Source organism: Xiphophorus maculatus, chromosome 5 (genome assembly GCF_002775205.1).
Source record: "Xiphophorus maculatus strain JP 163 A chromosome 5, X_maculatus-5.0-male, whole genome shotgun sequence".
Lineage (NCBI taxonomy): Eukaryota > Metazoa > Chordata > Actinopteri > Cyprinodontiformes > Poeciliidae > Xiphophorus > Xiphophorus maculatus.
The window spans coordinates 7,321,720-7,341,426 of NC_036447.1; the positions used below are offsets into that span (position 1 = coordinate 7,321,720).

General features: G+C 37.2%; 2 protein-coding genes across 6 annotated transcripts; one reads left to right on the forward strand and one right to left on the reverse strand.

Moving 5' to 3' along the window:
- Nucleotide 1: 1 nt before the first annotated feature.
- Nucleotides 2-11,118, reverse strand: pus10 (pseudouridylate synthase 10). 5 transcript variants are annotated; one of them, XR_002752738.1, is made up of 18 exons: nt 10,765-11,020; nt 9,614-9,748; nt 9,232-9,498; nt 8,796-8,882; nt 8,679-8,713; nt 8,489-8,603; nt 8,111-8,172; nt 7,868-7,913; nt 7,147-7,211; nt 6,978-7,063; nt 6,110-6,235; nt 4,888-4,944; nt 4,061-4,137; nt 3,483-3,538; nt 3,258-3,375; nt 2,878-3,020; nt 1,492-1,974; nt 2-1,326 (listed from the first exon to the last, which is right to left on the reverse strand). XR_002752738.1 is itself a non-coding variant. In XM_005797468.3 (18 exons), the coding sequence occupies exons 2-18, from the start codon at nt 9,737-9,739 to the stop codon at nt 1,288-1,290; spliced, it is 1,605 nt and encodes a 534-aa protein (XP_005797525.1). In that variant the 5' UTR covers nt 9,740-9,748; nt 10,765-11,021; the 3' UTR covers nt 2-1,287. The 5 variants fall into 5 exon arrangements, 4 of the variants coding, with proteins under 4 accessions (XP_005797525.1, XP_023189210.1, XP_023189211.1 ...); XM_005797468.3 differs by having other exon boundaries at nt 1,875-1,974; nt 10,765-11,021; XM_023333442.1 differs by lacking the exon at nt 10,765-11,020 and adding an exon at nt 11,033-11,118 and having other exon boundaries at nt 2-1,974.
- Nucleotides 11,091-18,811, forward strand: cct4 (chaperonin containing TCP1 subunit 4). Its single transcript, XM_005797469.3, has 13 exons — nt 11,091-11,368; nt 12,881-12,933; nt 13,012-13,101; nt 13,211-13,319; nt 14,085-14,349; nt 14,432-14,564; nt 15,827-15,966; nt 16,072-16,168; nt 16,374-16,484; nt 17,198-17,328; nt 17,645-17,879; nt 18,453-18,566; nt 18,660-18,811. The coding sequence occupies exons 1-13, from the start codon at nt 11,251-11,253 to the stop codon at nt 18,672-18,674; spliced, it is 1,611 nt and encodes a 536-aa protein (XP_005797526.1). The 5' UTR covers nt 11,091-11,250; the 3' UTR covers nt 18,675-18,811.
- The last annotated feature ends 896 nt before the right edge of the window (nt 18,812-19,707 follow it).

Consider the following 19,707-nt stretch of genomic DNA (forward strand, 5'->3'; position numbering starts at 1 on the left):
GTAGTTGTGACTTCTTTATTTGGGAAAATCTTTGTCCATACCCAGCAGACAAAAATAAGATTATTTTAATGTTTTTCCTCCATAAAAGCAGAACAAAAGATACATGTAGGTGAAAAAAATAACACACATTTGAAATCATGAAGATGTTATTGATTCAGAGCAGAGGTGTCCAAAGTGTGGACCGGGGGCCATTTGTGGCCCATGGAATGATCTGTTTCGGTCCCTGACGAGTCAAAAACTGTACAATTTGGCCAGCAAAATGGAAAACAATTGATGACCCCAAAAATATGGAAATGCTCTTTTTATTTTACAGTCCAAAGTTAATTTGATTTGGATTTTTAATAATATACAGATTTCATAAAAATTTGGTTTATCGTTCAGCGTTTAAAAAAAAATCATAGTAAGCTAATTGTTGTATTTTTAGTTTAATAAATGTTGTATCTCTCCAGTAGTTTAAATTTACCCAAGTTTGTCGCCCAAGGCTTTAAAAAGTTTGGACGCCACGTTCCTAAATTACAGAAATAAATCTTCAAGTAGGTGAGCTTCAGGGTTGAATAATCTAAAATAAATGTCAAACAAAAATGTTATTAGGTTGTGTAGATATTTGATCTGTTTGGCTAAAATGACATGAATTATTTAAGGAAGTGATCAGCTTTGCAGTAGCTTCACACGGTGCTTATAAAAAGTATTCACCCTGTTGGACGTTTTACCATTTTATCGCTTTTATAAAAATCCCTTTTAACATTAAAGTGAAAACTGATTTCTACAAAATAGTGACCAAAATATAAAACATAAAATACCTGATTGCATAAATTTCCACCGCCTTTGAAGTGACTGACCTAATTCGACAGAGGTCCAGCCAATTGGTGGCAGCGACACCAGGTTACCATGACTACGCTGAAGGAGTCGTAGGTGCCGCTTTTTTAAAATGATATATGAACAACAAAACAAATTCATTTTAAAGCAAAAGTAATGGAAGACATTTTGATAGTGTACTTGTCACAGTTAGACCAGGATCTTTATTACATCCTTAAATGGACTCAGTTACAAAAATTGACCCAACTTAAATATATGTGACAACAGAACCAGACAGGGCTGTTAAATACATAATGTAATCAAACTGAAGATGCGTTCATATGCGATGTTGACTCAAGCAGAAAAGCTAATCCAGAGCTGAGCAGATGGACGCCAGGTTTCCAGTTCCAGATCTTCCAGCAGCACCCACAGGAACCAGTCAGTGCAGAACCAGTCAAAGCCGCGCCCACTCTGGATCAGAAAGGGGATCCTTCACTCTGGTATGGGTGGAGGCCAGTCCACATCCACCGACTGAACAGAAACACCAGTTAGACTCAGCATTAAAGCATTAACACACATTATTTACATTTTTAACCGTTTCTTTAAAGGAGACGTATTACGCAAAATTCACATTTTGCACTTTTTTAAATTTACATTTGCTTCTAAAAACAGACCAAGCACTTTAAAAAAAATCACCTTTTTTTGGCAATAAGTTGATGTTTATTTGTGTCCGGAAAATGAACCGATTCAGAAACCTTCTGAAAACACCCCATGTTTTGTTGTTGACTCTCCATCCAGAAACCTCTTGCTGTATTCTTGTTGGCTGTGCAGGAGGCTCTACTTCTGCTTTTCTAAGGTTGTTTAACTGCTCACCTGTTTGCAGTCATTTTCACGTGCGAGTGTAAATGTTGAGTTGGGGGCGTGGCCAGCAGCAGCAGTGACAAGACGCCCTAAAACAGCTCATTTTGTGCATAAAATATAATAAAAATGTTTTGTTTAGCCCTTAAACATATCCTATCCAGTTCGGGGAAGCATCATAGGTCACCTTTAACTTCTTTTATATGCGTTACATTTCTCACCTCCACGTCCAGCTCCAGGATGTCCGTGTCGGTCTTTAGCAGCAGACAAAGATTCGGTTTAGTGCGCCCGAAATCTCCATGGACAAACTCCTTGATGTAGCTGTTTGACAGACATTAAGGAGCTTTAAACTACACCTTCGGCTACATTCACATTGCAGGCTGAAGTGACTCAAGAACGATTTTTTTGTCAAATCAGGTTTTTTTTGTCCTGGTCGTTCACACTTCCAAATATATGGGATTTGTAGCTGATCTCCAGTGTGAACCGCAAACGACCTGAAAGTGTCCTGGATGTGCAGTAGAGGGCGCAATAACGTCACACATAGAGAGCGAGCTCAGTGTTTTGCCAACCGCCATAAAAATGAAGAAGAAGAAGTGTTCAGTGTTTACTGAAGTAAACATAGACGCTAACGGAGGAGCATATCTCACAATTTTGACGTTGTTGTCCGACAACCCAGTACATTAACAACTTAATCCTCATTATCGTCCGCCATGTTGTTGTTTTTCTTCCCGCGGATGCAGAATAGTGACGTTTGTCGTGTATCGACGACGATCAGCTTGACACCTGAACATATCAATCTGAACATTCAGGTACCTGATCTGGCCATTCAGATTCAGGCCACATTTGAAAAGATCGGATCGGATATCCAAGTTGCCTACGTCGCATTCGAAAAAAATCCGACCTGTGTTATTCAGACTGTTGTGAAAATATCTGATACAGGTCGCGTAAAGGTTGGAAGAAACAAACAGAATTGATTTTTGACGCGCAAGTGTAAATGTTGAGTTGTGGGCGTGGCCAGCAGCAGTGGTGACAAGACGCCCTAATACAGCTCATTTTGTGCATAAAATATAATAAAAATGTTTTGTATAGCCCTTAAACATATCCTATCCTGTCCAGGGATGGGATAGGAGTGGATATAGGACTCCACTCCACATGTTATAAATATGTTTGTGAGGTGTTCAGTCTATCATAGTGTCGGTCGGGTCAGACTTTAAGTGAGGATACGTCCCAGCCTGAGTTTTCAATCCGAGGTAGAAGTGATGTGAATCCACGAAGCGGACGTTCATGCTGTGGATGACCCTCTGCCGGATCGCCAATGCCCGCCGGTGCAAAACCCTCAGAGGAGTCTTCTGATCCAGAGTCAGATCCTGCTAACAGAAAGTTAAAATCCTCATTTCTTGACTGGCTGTTATTTACGATAACAGTAATATTAATACGTCACTTTAACTTACGCCATGTTTGTCTGACTACAGTTATCCTTTTTATAATCTGGCTATTTTACTTTATTTTGAGAAGAAGCATACATTTCATATGGAATCCAATCATGATGTGATTAACTTAACGTTACCACGATGAATTCATCAGAACCGACAGGAACTGAGCACCTTGATGTCGTTAATGAAGGAAATGTCTTCATTCTCGATGGATTTCTGAGTCCAGACCAGCGCCGTGTAAGACTTTGTCTTTTCTTCTTCTCCCTCCTTCATCCGACTCATGGCTTCTCTGCAGTTTACAAAAACACAACACCGAAAAGAGAACGGCTCTGCCAGATACTCATACTATGAACACCGTAAAATTAAGAGAGAAATATAAGGTACCAGTTGTCTTACCTGGTTACAATCTGCAAATCTCTCACTCTGATTTTATCTGAGGATTTGTTTATCGTCTGAAATCAGATAAAAGGTATAAAATTATGGCATCATCACGGCACTACTGCAGTTTACAAGAACGTTTCACAAACTTTCAAATAAAGAAATCAATTTGAAAGGGTTTGGATATTCCAAAAACAATGTGGATGCAAGTGCAAGTTTATTACAGTTTACACTTTGAAATGCATGTCAAATTAAAAGTATACAAAGAAAACAAATAACTGTTTTTAGAAGGAGAAATATTCAAAATAAAGACCAAACAAAACCGCAAAATGTAACCAAAAGTAGAGCTTGTGACAGTCTGTATCGACTGAAGCTTTCACACTGTAGAAACTGACAAGTTATTATGTTTAAAAATTACAATTTTACTGATAAAGTGAAATTCACATTTGAAAGTGAGTTAAAACTCTTTCAAATGTGTGCAGAAAAGTTGAACCGCCTTAGAAAGAGACAAAAAACTAAAAATAATAACAGCCACTTCTAAAAAAGAAAAAGTGGCATTTCTTTTTTATAAAATACACTTATTTGACGTTCATCACCTCCTGCACCTGCTTCATTTCCACTTTGCTGAACCGAGATCTGTGTGGGTTCAGCAGCTCCATGGCAAATGGACGCCCTGCCAAAGAAAAACGCAACAAAATTTAAAAAACTAGAACAAATTCTGAACAAATTATAATTATGTAAATTGGAGTTTAGCAGCCAACATCATTATCTCTTGTTTTAGTCCTTACCTTATAAATATTGTTGTAATGGAATTAAAGACATCCAAATACTACATAACATTATAATTTTGACCAATAAGAAACTTTGAGTGAATTTATTAATCCATCCAATGAAAGACAAAGTCTTTTATTTTGAAGTTTATCTGTTAGCTGTAATGTAAACCTTCAGTCATCACTGATTTATTTTCACAGTGAATTTAGCACTGACTCTACTAAAAGTAAATGTAACTGTTATTAATTATTTTTATATTTTAAAAAGTTTCTGAACTTTATTTTGAAAGGCCATGGAAAAGACCCACTTTTTTGATAATAAATTAAAAGCGTCAAGTTTTGTTTTGAAACGTTTCCCAGAACTTTACTTTATTTTGAAAGGCCAACTTAATCCCTTTATTAAAACAATGTTAGTCATTCTGCCAAAGAAAAAGACAACAAAACAAATAAATTAGTACATATTTTGTTAGAAAAAAGGTTAGCCGTGTGAAAATTATGGCCATAAAGTGTCTAAAAACACAAACTGATTAATATAAGTGTGTTTTTATTATAGTAAAATCATGCAAAAATAAGATTTCCATTTCTGTTTCGTTAGCTAGTTTCATCAGGAAACCCGAAACACTTTAAATTCATTCAGTCAAACAAAGTCTCACCATTTCCAAGCGTTCGGACATCCACATCCTCTCTGCCCGAGGAGGAGAAATTAAATCCTGCCACAAAAAGAAAACACATTTTGTTATTTTTCCTAAAAAAAAAAAACCAACTGTTTTTTGAGGAGTTGGTGTAAATTACTTAGTGAGTTAAGAGCACAGAATTAAACCCTTTGCTGTTTTTGTTTCTCAGGACGCTTTTATCGTCAACCCGAGTGTAACAACAGCTGAAAGCAAATGTGATAACCTGACTCAAATAATCACAGATTAGTTTTAACTTTAAATTGCTCCATCAATTTGTTTCTTTATGACTTCAGCGAACATCTAGAGCAATGTTTCTCAAACGTTTTCTGGCTGAGGACCACTTAACCCATTTAACAAACACTTACGAACTACCTAACTTGAAATTACCCCACAATAACACAACATCTTAATTATATTTTATATATATTAAAATGTTGTGTGCCTGCAATCTTTCCAATGACTTCAAACACATGAAAATTAAAGAAGTAGTTCTTTAATACCGAGTGTGTATTAATTTGGCCATTTGTAATTTAGAAGCACAATAAAAGAAAAATAGACTTAAGTTGCTTTGCCATAAACAAAAATCCTCTTCTGCACCATTAAATATCAGTGATTCTTGAGAAGAGGGACAAAACAGGTCCTATAGATAAAGCACAAAATTTGAATAAAATATACACAAAATAAAATTTCATACATAAAATTATCCAACAAATTCTATCAATTTTATTTATCACTTGTGTTTAAGTAGTTTAATCATTTTTAAATAAATAAAAATAACAATAGTTGTTGACGTGCGAGTAAAGTCATAAAAAACACAGGACAGTTTTCACCAACTGAAGCCGTTAATGGCAAGGAGCCGTTCAAAAGACCCGAATCGTTCGTGAACGACACATCAATACTCTCAGGAGGAATGACTTAGCTTCCGCCGATCACATAAGTAATCCTGACGTTGTTTCTTTCCACCGGTATCTTCAGTATTTCTTTTTGAGTGACCCGGTTTTAAGCACCTTATCCATTATTATTTTTAAACATAAGTCGTCTAGTAAGCTAGCTGTAGCGTCGCACTTTGAGCTGACGTCACGGCAAATAAACGGTCGTTTGCATGCAGTACCTTGTAGGCCACTAGGGGGCGCCCGCGGGCCACTAGTCTGATCTAGAACACTAATCTTTGGCGAGGTTTGGGTTTAAAATGTGGACTCACCGTCAGCCCTGAATGCAGACAGGATCGGTGCGGCGATCAGTTCCTCCACGGAAGACTCCATCCTCCTCTCCCCATCGATCACCCAGGGAGTCTGAGGCAGGCTGCGGCAGAACTTGTTGTACCTCCCTGACCGGTGGGGACACGGGGTTAGAACAGTTTTCCCACCGTAAAATTCAAGAATGTTTCAAGCATTTTAAAGATAAGTTTTCACATTTTTCCAGCACAACGTTTTGGAGGTAAAATTAATAAATCAATTAAGTTTATTTGTATAGCAAATTTCAGCAATACGGCAGTTCAAAGCACAACATACAGTCAACGATAATTGAGGAAATCAGTAACAAACATAACATTTTAATGGGTGCCATCACCAAAATCATTAAAGCACGTTAAAATGTTTATCTATGCTATATGACATTTATTATGGTTATTGATCATGTTTTGTGATAGTATTCTACAGCAAGGACAAGGTAAACTATAATATAACAACATTTTATGCTTTGAAATGTCTGGTCCAAGAACAAAATACCAAATTAACCAAAAATCCCCCAATTTCAATAACGCTGTTTAACATATATAAGATAATTCAACCTTTATTTCAATAACACAGATCAATAAGTCAATAGGAATAATAAACATTCATTACAGTGAAACAATCGAAGCTAATTGTGTTAAGGTAAATGACATTCCCCCTCAAATTAATACTACAAAGAAAGTTTTAAAAAAAATTCTAATAAATATTCTTGCTATGTTTTCTGGCATTTTGCAAACAGAAATAATTTTGGTAGTTCTAACTGACCTAAAAGATAGAATGAAAGTAGAAATGTAACTTGTAAACATGTAAAGAAAGGTTCTTATTGTCTTGCTTTACCTGCTATGAAGACAGAGACGTGAAGACACTGGATGTCCTGAGGGGTGCAGCTGCCGCTCGGCTCTGATGGTGGACAGGGGTAATGCCTGGAACAAGAAAAGAAACACAAAAAAGCAATAGATGTTAAACAAAACACTTTGTAGAGACAACCCATTTCAGCGTTACTTACTCTAAAAACTTCACATCTGAGATCTTCTCCAGAGCTTTGACCACAGCCATGCGGGTAAACACCGACTGTAGAAGAAAGGAAAAGCATCGTAGATGAAGAGGCATCAAACACAGCATCAGTGATGTACAGAAACTGGACTCTGGCATCAGTGGACCAGAAGTTAAAGGGGACCTATTATGCAAAATTCACTTTTTTATGTTTTTTACTTGTATTTGAGTCCTAACTGCTTCTAAAAACAACTCAAGTGTTAAGAAAAAAAACATTCACCCATTATTTGGATTCAAAAACTTCCTTATCACATGCGACTGGCACTGCACCATTACCTAGCAACCCTAGCCCGGCCAAATTCTGTTATCTAGCAATGCAAGCTGAGTTCCAGCACATTTGGTCAGCTGGTTTTACTGCTGTATTTGCTGTACAACGGCTGCTGGAAAAGACAAGTGTTTTGTTGTTGACTTGCCATCCAGAAACCACTTGCTGCTTGTTATTGGTTGTGCAGGAGGCTCTACTAATGCTTTTCAAAGATGTGAGTTGTATAATTGTGTATCTGTTTGCAGCCATTTTTAAGTTAAAGTGTAAATGTTGAGTTGGGAGTGTGGCTAGTAGAAGCTTATTTGGATTTAAAGTGACAGGAGGCCCTAAAACAGCTCATTCTGATCAGACTAAAGTCTCGTTATCTAAGAATGACTTAGATAACGTTGTCCATGGATAACATCTTTACCTGTTTGTTCTTGGTGGGTTTGAAGCAGTCAGGACAGCATTTGGCTCTGCAGGATGAAGAGGATTAAAAGCAGGCAAAATAAAAATCTGAAACTTCTGTGCAAGTCTGCACTGATCACTATTTTATCTCTGTTCAATCAAAATGATTTGTTGTTCAATTTTACGGCTGGTGTCTCAGGAACTTTGATTTCCATTTTTGCTTAACGTTGCAGGAATGTGACAGGTTTTGGAGTTGAGGACTCACAGGAAGTGGCAGTCAGATTCTGTGTCTGGATGAGTGAACTCCACACCGACCTCAAACGGACTCTGAAACAATAACAGGAATGACCAATAACTGAACACATGTTTTGAAAATAAAATCTTCTGTGTAGTATTCATTACTCAATCGATGTGTATACAATTACAATACAATACTTTAACATTTTTGAATTCTGCACCTAATTTATCACATAAAATCCCAACAAATTATGCTGAAGTGGAGCAACTTCTGTTTTGTATAACTTTCTGTTTCACTTTTATTTGTATTAAATTAATTAATTATAATTTTCAATCCAATATTATTTGAATAGACTCTCAGTTTTGTTTCCACAGGCGGTGTTTTTTATGATTGGATCTCACCTACCTTGCTAACCACAGCCACACCCTCCAGCTGTTTTGTGACCAGACCCTGCATGATCCACTTGAAGGCCTCCTTCACCTGGATGACATCATCTTTATCGAGCACTAAACCTTTCTGTCTGTAAGACCAAACCAACTCAGATTGTCCAAAACTTTGGAGACATTAATGTTCAACACAAGATCAATTCTTTCACCTGACTTCCTTCTTCACATGGAGCCAACAGGAGTGCTGAAGAGGTAAAGAATAAAACTTTAGCATACGATTATTTTGGGATGGAAGAATAGAGTGGGTTTGTCTCAGGTGCACTGACCTCACGCACACAGAGCTGAGCCGGCAGAGAGACGGACAACACAAGGGTGTCAAACTCGTAGTTTTGGGACTTCACTGTTTCAACAATCTGTGGAAACGCAGCAGCTGATTTTAACTTTAGGACAATATGAGAATTGATCACATTTTAAAACCTAGTAAAAGTAAATGCTGCAGTATGCAAATTTTATTTTTTAAAAACGTGGTGATGTTTGGTATGACTTTAAAGTATATTTCTTGGATTAAAACACAACTGACAAGTCAAAAATGCTCTGGGAAGTGGCAGAAACTACAAAATAAAAGTCCAAGATTAAAGAAAAAACTAAAGAAAACACAATATATTTGAATTGTGTAGCCTAATAATGTGCAGTAAAGCACACAAACGTTACATGCTGCACCTTTAATTAAAAAGTAGAGAATAATTTTTAACAAATGCAAACCTTTATTGCCTGATCTGGGCCACATAAATCCTGCAGGATTCCCAAACATAAGGCACACACACTTGACTCCTCCTTCTTCAGTGTTACCATGGCAGCATCGTCTGTTTCTGACTGAACCGCCTCTGTGGGATCCAGTTTGGCCCTTTTACAGGGAGGGTCTTCAACAGTTTGAGACGATTCAGTATCATGGGGCTTGATGTCTGCTGAATCCTGTACTTTGTTGTTTTCCTTCTCCATAATGAAAGTCTGAAGCTCTTTAAGAGTCTCCTGCAAAATATGAAACAATCAGTAGGCTGTTGCTTTGGTTAGCTGGGTTGGATACACACAATAATAATTTCCAACAGAAATAAGCTGAAACCAGCAGAATCGGATGCAGCCCTACATGCTGTGCTTGTCGATAAGCAGCCTGGACGCTCACACAGCAGAACCTGAGGACACAGCGAGCGCAGCAGCCGGCTGACAAAAGCTTCTGAACGATAGGTTTGTCCTTCTCCTTCAGTGGCAGCATCACTGCTGGCTGCAGGAGGGAAGAAAGCACAGTGGTCAAGATACTACAAGAGACGTTTCATTAAATAAATTCAATACCAAAAAAAGCAGAACTCTTTTTAAAATTGCATTTGGATTAAAGTCTTTTGAAAAGTTTTCAAAACTGGATCTGGTGTAAGAAAGATTTCTAACATAAAGGTTTTAAGTTTTAATATAATAAAATTTGGTCTTCTAATAGGAAATGAAGATTTCAATTAATAACAATTTGATCCTTCTATGTTTTTTTATTCAAAAATCTAAAAAATAATATAATATTATCTACATTAGGTCTTCTCAAAGCATACATGGTCTTAAGGTGCTTCTTAAGATCAATTTTTATCTGATGGCATTTAAGTCTTTTGATGTATTGTAATTGTGGTAAATTATTTTATTATTGTTGTCTTAATTATAAATAATGTATTTACTGATTTCTGTGCAGCACTTTGGTGCAGGTTGAACTTTTTAAAAAGTGATTTATAAATACATTTGACATGGAAAAATAGTGAAATAATTTTATTCAAGGAAGTACTTAAACAAAACTGCTCATAGCAAAACGTTAATATCTGAAAAGCTTTTATTTTGCACATAGCAATGGGTAAAAACGTCACTCCAGGCCTTTGTGTAATTTTTCTCTCACTTGACAATTATTGCATTACTTTGAGTTGGTCTCTTGCAAAAAATAAAAATCCAAATACAACACATGATCAGCGATATACTTCCGGCATAAACAAATAGGGTGAAAGTAGTAACTCATTAGCACATTTCCATTAATGCATCAATTTATTGTGTCTTTGGAACAGCAGGACCTAACCGTGTTTACATTATTCCTGCAAAAGGTCAGAAGGTAGTTTTATTGCTTGATCTTATTTGTTCACCTGCTTCAAGAGCACGACCACGTTCAAAACTCTGATAATTAGCAAACAGTAAGTCTTGGAAATTCAAATCTTTTGAAAACTGGACCGTATACTTGATAGTAAGCTCATGATGAAACCTCTGAAATGAACCTACCTTATACGGAGTTTATTTTTGGAGAATAAAAAGAAACCAAACAGCGTTTAGTTTTCAGTGAAACGCAGTTTTCTGCATGTCTGCGTCCGCAGTCCAAACTAATCAAGCTGGATAAGCATCACGAGCTAATATCCGTCTTAATGAAAGGTTTTTAACTACTTTTGAGGCATATTTTTATTTGTAAGTATATACATGTGGAACAAATATGTCAATAAAATCATTTAAGAGCAACAAAAAACATAATTTTTGTTTATCACTCGACACGTACTGCCTGATTACGTCATCTTCATGCGCCGGGGATTTGACAGCCGGATCCTCCCTCTCTCTGCAGCAGCCGGTGACTCTGGAAGTTTCTGACGGCGGACCCGGGGAACACGCCTCAATCCAAGTCCATCCGAGGCCGAACCGCGAGGTTTCACCCACTGGGCCTCATCCATTCCTCTCTAAAGTTTACCGTTAACATTTCCCATCGTATATAAAGACGAAATGCCCGAAATCATGGCGGTACCGAAGGCATCAAGTGGAGGCCACAACAAAGGAGGGGCGTATGTGGACCGAGACAAGCCGGCCCAGATCCGCTTCAGCAATATCTCTGCGGCCAAAGGTGGGCTGAAATGTTAAACATATGTTTGGACCTGATTATAGTGTTCGGGTTGTACCTCGGCTCGGCTCGGTTCAGGTTGGGCCGGGTTCCGCACCGTTATTTTGGGTCTAACGGAAGCTTCCTCCGGGCCTGAAATATCTTGCGTGTTCCCCATGCTGAAGTGAAGTATATCTCCTCAGGATAAACGTTAATAAAGTTTAAAAATATTTGGATCTTCTTATATTGGATGAGTTTTGATTTGGTGCTGATCATCATGACTCAACGATCTCAAAACATTACCTTAGCTGAATGACTAAAGTGCATCCTAAGTATTTTTTATTATTATTAACTCGTTTAATGTTGCATAATTTTGTTCTTCAGTGGCAAAAATTAATTTAGATTGTAATTTAATACACTTAATGCATCAGTCATTTTAAAGGTTTTTAAATCACTTTTCATACAACAGAAAATGCATCACAAAATGCATGGCAGAAACCAAAGAAACCTATTTCTCCACCCTGGTACTCAGTTTTAAATGTTGTAATTCTCTTGAGTAAGTAGTTTTGAAGACATTGTTTCATATCTCCTAATGATTGTTTTGTTGTATTCACTGTTGATCTTAATTTTTCATTTAAATTAGCTATTTAAGGTCCTTCTAGGATAGGTGTTAATTCTCAGTTCTTTCATTGTTTCATATTAGAAATGTGAATTTTTCTCAATATCTTAACTATTTGATTCCAATTTTTAGTGTCCCAATTGGATTCAGAAACAATTTTTAATTCAGAAACTCTGGAGATTTTGTTTAAATTATGTGACTAATGAGGAAAAGACTGTAAATAAATATAACATTGATTTAAAGCAATTTTACACGGCTTCATACTGAATCAAAGTCCATCAGTTTGTTAAAAAAAAGGTTTGTGAATCAAATTCTGCAACTTAAATTACTAGCAATAGGTTAGTCTTACTGCATCGGTTTTTCTTGAATAAAAAAATATGAAAGAATTATTGAAAATATAATTATACAAAAAAAAATAGGTCAAGTCAGTTTATTTACTTATATAGCATATTAACAACAGCCTCAGCTGATCACAGTGCTTCACAACAACCACAAGTAGATAAATGATAAAGTGAAAAATGAAATGATTGGTAAAAATAAGACAATTATAAAATTGGCAAAAAATACCAAAAACTAATAATATGAATAAAAGTCAAGACAAACTTTCAGCTGCAGTGATTTCCCCCCAAAACTCAAATAAGTGAAGTACTAATATCCGCCTTATTTTTTTTAATCTGGTGTTGATGGCCAACACCAGATAAACCAAATTAAAAAATTAAGCAGACCAAAACCGATTTTTGAATCGATTCAGAATTCCCTGAACTAGGTATTGTGACTCTCTAGAGAGCTGATTTTTACAATGTTTTTCTTTTCTGCATTACAGAAATCATAAGGGTGATAAATTCTCATGATTTCCTTTAAGAAGAATATTTTCCCCAACTTTCTCTGTTCTGACTCGCCGTGTGTTTGATTGACAGCTGTTGCAGATGCTATCAGAACCAGCCTGGGACCCAAAGGAATGGACAAGATGGTGAGTCGGACATATTTTCTTTAACTGGTGTCTTTATTTAACGAGGTTCATTAAGCGGAGGCGTTGTTGTTGTTTCAGATCCAGGATGAGAAAGGCGATGTGACCATCACCAACGATGGAGCCACCATCCTGAAGCAGATGCAGGTGCTTCACCCGGCTGCCAAAATGGTGAGATGGAAACTTTGCTTTGTTTTTGTTTTCATGATCTGACAACAAAAAATTAATTTCCTGTTGGAGTGAAATTAACCCAGTGTGTGTGTGTGTGTGTGTCTGTCAGCTGGTGGAGCTGTCCAAAGCCCAGGACATTGAGGCTGGAGATGGCACCACCTCTGTGGTGGTGATTGCTGGCGCGCTGCTGGATGCCTGTTCCAAACTGCTGCAGAAAGGTAAAAACCTCAGAACCGAGAAAAACAATGCTGCCATGTTTAGATGTTTGTTACTGCAACTAACAGTCATTTTAGTAATCGATTATTCTGATCACCAATCAGAGGAAATATTGGCACATTTGGCTGATTTTTCATTTCAAAAATATGCAAATAAACAATTCAATTCCTTTTTGAATAATAAAAAAAACAATTTATTGCCTAAAATGTAATTATGTAGCATTTAATTAGTGTGTTTGATCATTTGTAGCAAAACCCCCCACCAAAAACTCCTAACATCAACATGTGTGAAGCTCGGTCCTTTGGTCGACTTAACATCAGTACTTTGTAGAGTTGATCTGTTATGTTTTGGATTAGCTGATTAATGAACAAAATATGCTTAATTTATAGATTTATTTATAGTTTAATATATTTCAATGTGCCTTATTTTATTTTATATTCAGTATAAATATTTAAATTACTAAGCAATTTCCCTTTGTGAATCAATAAAGTATATTTTACTCTATTCCGTTAAGAGATATTTTCCTGGTTAGAACATTTTTACAGACAAAGGTCTTTTTTTTTGTCTTAAATGCAAAATTGTTATATTTTTTGTTCCATTTGGATTTAATTACTTCTCTGAGTGTGGTGTTCTTTCAGCAAATTGACATTTTGAGTCTGTGTACTTAATCAATTATTAGAGTAGTTGACGATTATTCCAATTATCGATTCATTGTTTTTCGTTATCTTAGTTGTTTTGATTCAGCCCTCTGCTCTGTGATTGGTCAGGAATCCACCCCACCATCATTTCGGAGTCGTTCCAGAAGGCTGTGGATAAGGGCGTGGAGGTCCTCACCGCCATGAGCCGCCCAGTGGCGCTGAGCGACCGCGAGACGCTGCTCAACAGCGCCACCACGTCGCTGTGCTCCAAGGTGGTATCGCAGTACTCCAGCCTGCTGGCACCCATGAGCGTGGACGCGGTCATGCGAGTCATCGACCCGGCGACGGCCACCAGCGTTGACCTGCAGGACATTAAGATCATCAAGAAGCTTGGGTGAGTTTCCTGTTTGTCTGTCGGTTTGTTTTATTTTAACAGTCAGTTTTGCCAGTTTTCTTACTGTGCATGTTGCTTCCAGCGGCACCATTGATGACTGCGAACTGGTGGACGGACTGGTGCTAACGCAGAGGGTGGCAAACACCGGCGTGACCCGGGTGGAGAAGGCCAAAATCGGCCTCATCCAGTTCTGTCTGTCCCCTCCCAAAACTGATGTGAGTTAAAAAAAAATAGCTGAGATTAAAATAATTACTTTTAAAGATAGTAATAATATTTAAAAATGTACAGGGGTGCCCAAAGTCGGTCCTCGAGGGCCGGCATCCTGCATGTTTTTAGTTCTCTTCCTGGTGGTAGTAACAACCTTTTCAGCATATCAATGTTCTTCTTAGGCCTTCTAATGAGCCATCATTGGATCCAGGTGCGTTAAACCAGGGAGAGAACTAAAACATGCAGGATGCCGGACCTCGAGGACCGACTTTGGGCACCCAAATAAATAAATGTTTTAAATAAATGTTACAAAGTGCTTTACATACACAAAAATAAATCAAAACATCATAAGTGACACAAGAAACAGAAAATGTAGATCAAATCGATTAAAATACCTAATTAAAAATAAATAATAAAAATACAAATGGGATTCAAAAATTAAAGCCATTATTAGTTTTAACCAATCGGTGCATCAATCAGTCGACCGGGAATCAGAATTGGCCCATTTTCCTTTACATGAGTGTTATTGGTAATTTGTGGCTCAAATACAGAAAAATCAAAAAGTGTTTTTAAGTTGAATAAAATTGTGGTTAAAGGTTTAGGGCAATTTGTGTGCACATCGTTTTTAAAGTGTTAGGATTTTTGCGATTAATAATTTATATCTACAATAACTGAAGAATTTTGAATTGATATGAGTTACAATAATCTTTTTAATTTCCCTTTGGTATTCATAAACAATTTTTAACTTTGAATTGAATTGAAAGTTGCCAACTTTACTTTTTTTGCTATATTTAGCAACTTTTCAGACAAAAAAAAAATTTGTTGGCAGAAATCTGAATTAACGGCAGATTTTTTAAGGATTGGAGTTAAAATGAGAAAAAAGACAAATTTATATTGGCTAGGAAAAACCAGACTGGTGCAATTCTAATTTTCTCCTTTTTCAGTGCTTTATGATCAGATTTTCCTATTTCTATAAAGAAATTGTTTTGAGTTACATTTTTCCTCTTGGACAGAATGAAGGTGTTACACTTTAAAAAAAATTTAATTAGCAAAATTGCACAAAAGTAAATGTTGGCATGACTTTATATGGCAGATAAATGCTAATAAAATAGCTTTTTGTTGCAAAATCGAAGCAAAAAGTGCATTAAATTGGCATAAAATACTATAATCAGAAAGCAAATCTTCAGATTACTCTCCTTCATTTTAAAACTTCCCTTGTTAACATCTGACAGAAGAGTTTTTTTTATTCCTGTTGTCTTTTGGTTTGCAGATGGACAACCAGATCGTGGTGTCGGACTACGCCCAGATGGACCGCGTGCTGCGGGAAGAGCGCGCTTACATCCTCAACTTAGTGAAGCAGATCAAGAAAGCCGGCTGCAACGTTCTGCTCATCCAGAAGTCCATCCTCAGGTGCAGAAGTTAAAAACAACAAAACACAGTTTATGGGTTTATGTTGGGATGTTGTGCTTGTTTCTCAATCATGCACCACATTAACTGTAAGCGGTTCTGTGACAGAGATGCCCTGAGTGATCTCGCTCTGCATTTCCTCAACAAAATGAAGATCATGGTGGTGAAGGAAATAGAAAGGGAAGACATTGAGTTCATCTGCAAAGTGAGTCTAAACTCTTCCTATAAACCTTGGAGTTTACACTTTATTACACTGCTATCTACAGTACATAGACAATGATACTGAAGAATTAGTTTAGCTTTGTTTTTATACGTCTAATGAGGCCTACATTTTTTTGAATTTGTTCTTAACATATTCATTGTTGAGTAAAGCTTCTATAAAATAATACGTCTTTTTATTTTTGCCACAGACTATTGGAACAAAGCCCATTGCCCACATTGATCACTTCACTGCAGAAATGCTCGGCACGGCGGAGCTGGCAGAGGAGGTCAGCCTGGACGGCTCTGGGAAACTGGTCAAGGTATGATCACTAAAACAATCCTTCATGTTTCAGAATGAATTCTGAATAAAAATGGCTCCATGTTGGGCGCCATTTTGTTGGGGAGTGAAAGGTGGCAAATAAGAAAACATCCTATTTGATTAATATGTTTAAACAAACGAGGCAATTAGTAAAGTGTTTGTCATTTATTAAAGGTTTAAAAATTACACCAGCTGCAGAGCGCCACAGCAATGGGACAATAAGCTGATCGAAAGTTGTAAAACAACTTCAAACCATTTATATTCTGCTTTTCCTTGCTTAGTGTCCGCACGTAGACCTGTTGCCATGAAAACCGACACAACATCTTTGTTAACCCACAGAGTAGAGAGTATATTGACCAGAAAGTCCTGCACTGTTGCTAACTTTCTGCTTTTGGAGCGGTCTCTAGTCAGGTTACATTCAGACCGCTTTAGAGTCCACTTCAACCGGACCGAGACCGAGGTTTTTAGGCGGATCAGAGTTCGGTTTTTAAGTCCGTTTTGGAATTCAAATTTGTATTCAGACCTCTCCAAAAACCTGGACTTTCTAGACAAACAGATTAGAGTCTGATTCAGAACTCTAATCCTGGGTTGGTCTGAATGCACCCTAAGAGTAATTAAAAAGAGTGTGCTTTAATGCAAACTGCTACTGCTGAATTTACAACATGTTGGACCTGAGTTCTGCTTGTGGTAAACCTTTGTAATCTCTTGTTGCAGATCACCGGCTGCACCAGCCCAGGGAAGACGGTAAGCATCGTGGTTCGGGGATCCAACAAGCTCGTGATCGAGGAGGCTGAGCGATCCATCCACGATGCTCTGTGTGTGATTCGTTGCTTGGTCAAGAAGAGGTCAGACATTTTATTTTCATTATTATCTCCTTATTTGTAGTCCTGGTTGGTCTTCAGTTTCCCCCTCTGACAAAGGCGCTCCTGCTTTCTTTCTTCCTGCAGGGGCGTAACAAACAGAGGAACATTACAGTAGAAAGCTCACCTTAATTAACGCCTGGTTGTTTTCAGCAACTTAGCTGGGGAGCATTCTCACAATTATAACAAACCAAATTAAATTAAAATCTTGACAAATTAACAGAAACAATTATGTAAAGACTACATAATCAGATGTCTCCTGGTTTTGTATTTCTGGTAATAATTGTTTTCGTGTCTTTAGAGCTCTGATAGCCGGAGGCGGTGCTCCAGAGATTGAGCTGGCCGTGCATCTGGCCGAGTATTCGCGCTCCCTGGCAGGCATGGAGGCCTACTGCGTGCGGGCGTACGCTGATGCTCTGGAGGTCATACCCTCAACACTGGCTGAGAACGCCGGCCTCAACCCCATCTCCACGGTGACGGAGCTACGGAACAGACACGCACACGGAGACAAGATGGCGGGCATCAACGTCCGCAAGGTTAGCACGCTTTACTGCAGCTGTTTACACAAACGGATCCACTCCAGACTTGTGTGTTCAGCTACACAGCTGGACATCAACACTGCTAAAGAGGCATTTGTACTCAATGATGTAACCCAGTGTTTTTTAGCCAGGGGGCGCTGTGGGGGCCTCAGTTAGTTGGAAGAAATTCATCAAGCTGCTTTTTTCCTAAAGCAATCAAGAAATGGAAAAAATTCTGACAAGGCAAAGAGCAGCCCCGCTTTGGAGAACTCTGCTGCTAAAAATCAAAATAACTGTTGAAATAAAATAGAAATCCATGTATTTAATATAAGATATTACATATTTTCTTTTCAGAAAAGTGGATTGTGATTTAAAAATTGTATTATCTGTTGATAGTCATAATATATTATTTGATTGAAATTTTCCGTCACACAACTCGTGTCCATCTAAACTCAGAAAGTATGAGGCAACATTTATGCTAAATTTATTTATTATGGAATAGTGAATAAAAAATAATTCGGTTAATGCTCTTTGTGGGGAAAAGTTTGAGAACCCCTGGTGTGACTGAAGTGTTTTTTGCTTGTATGACAGGGAGGAATCTCCAACATCCTGGAGGAGCTGGTGGTTCAGCCTCTGCTGGTTTCCATCAGTGCTCTAACTCTGGCCACAGAAACGGTCCGCAGCATCCTCAAGATCGATGACGTGGTAAGATGTAGTGTCCTACTTTAATATGTCAGTCATCTGCTAGTTGTTTAAAAAATGTGTCCAATACTTCATCTGTTTCATTTTGTGTTTCAGGTGAATACTCGATAAGTCTGTCCAGTGAAGCGTCGCGAAGTCGGTTCGTTCTGTGAGGGATCAGAAGACCTGAATATCTGTTTGCTCAGATTTCATCTTTAGTTGTTACTTTGCCTAATTTAAATAAAAAAGGCTTTTTTGTTGACACTCCAGCCTTGGTTTCTTATTTATTACCAATTGCAAAGAAAGGTGAAAGGTTCAGATCAAATATGTTTATTTTAGATTGTCATGACCCTCATAACATGAATTTATATAATCACAACATGATTATCAAAGAGAAAACATGATTTAAGTGTATCAACATTAAAATGTTCAAATAAAGGCAAACACACAATGAATAATGCACAAAAAGTTGATGGTCAACGGATCAAAAAAGTAATTTTGTCCTGGGAAAAGAATTCAAAAAGTGGTTATCTAAAAATTGATGCTTTGTATTCTAAAAAAATCAGTTTGTAATCTTCCTGCTCCAATTAAAAATAAAAATAAAAAGCTTCGATCTGTTTCAGCAAAATAGGATTCTTTATAAAACCAAGAAAATCATGGACAACCCTGACCATCATTTTCATGAGACTGTCTTGGGAAAACCATGTCTTCAGTCAGAGACTTATTCAAATTTGCTGCAATCCAGACTGCCTCAAGAGACCTTACCTGCCAATAGCTGTCATTATCTACAATAACTCTTAAAGAATTAGTTAATACAAGTTAAAACATTTAATTTCCACACTGAGGCCGTATATATTGCTGGTGGCCTAACACTCAAAAATATGTTGAAAGGTATTTTCATTTAGTTTTTTGTTTCACAGTAGTTTTGCAAAATCTTCAACATTCTGGGGATAAAACACTTCATGGGGTATATTCTATGTAAAATTTTAAAATGCATTGTTTGAAGGGTAAAAGCCATTTAATTGTATTATGTATAACCAAATAAACTCCTTAATGACTAGTATTGGGCATTAACTATTACATTTACTTCACTTTTTTGAAAAAAAAAACAACCTATTTTTATTAAGCTCTACTTTTTACTTTTACGTAATTTTGTTATGAACTA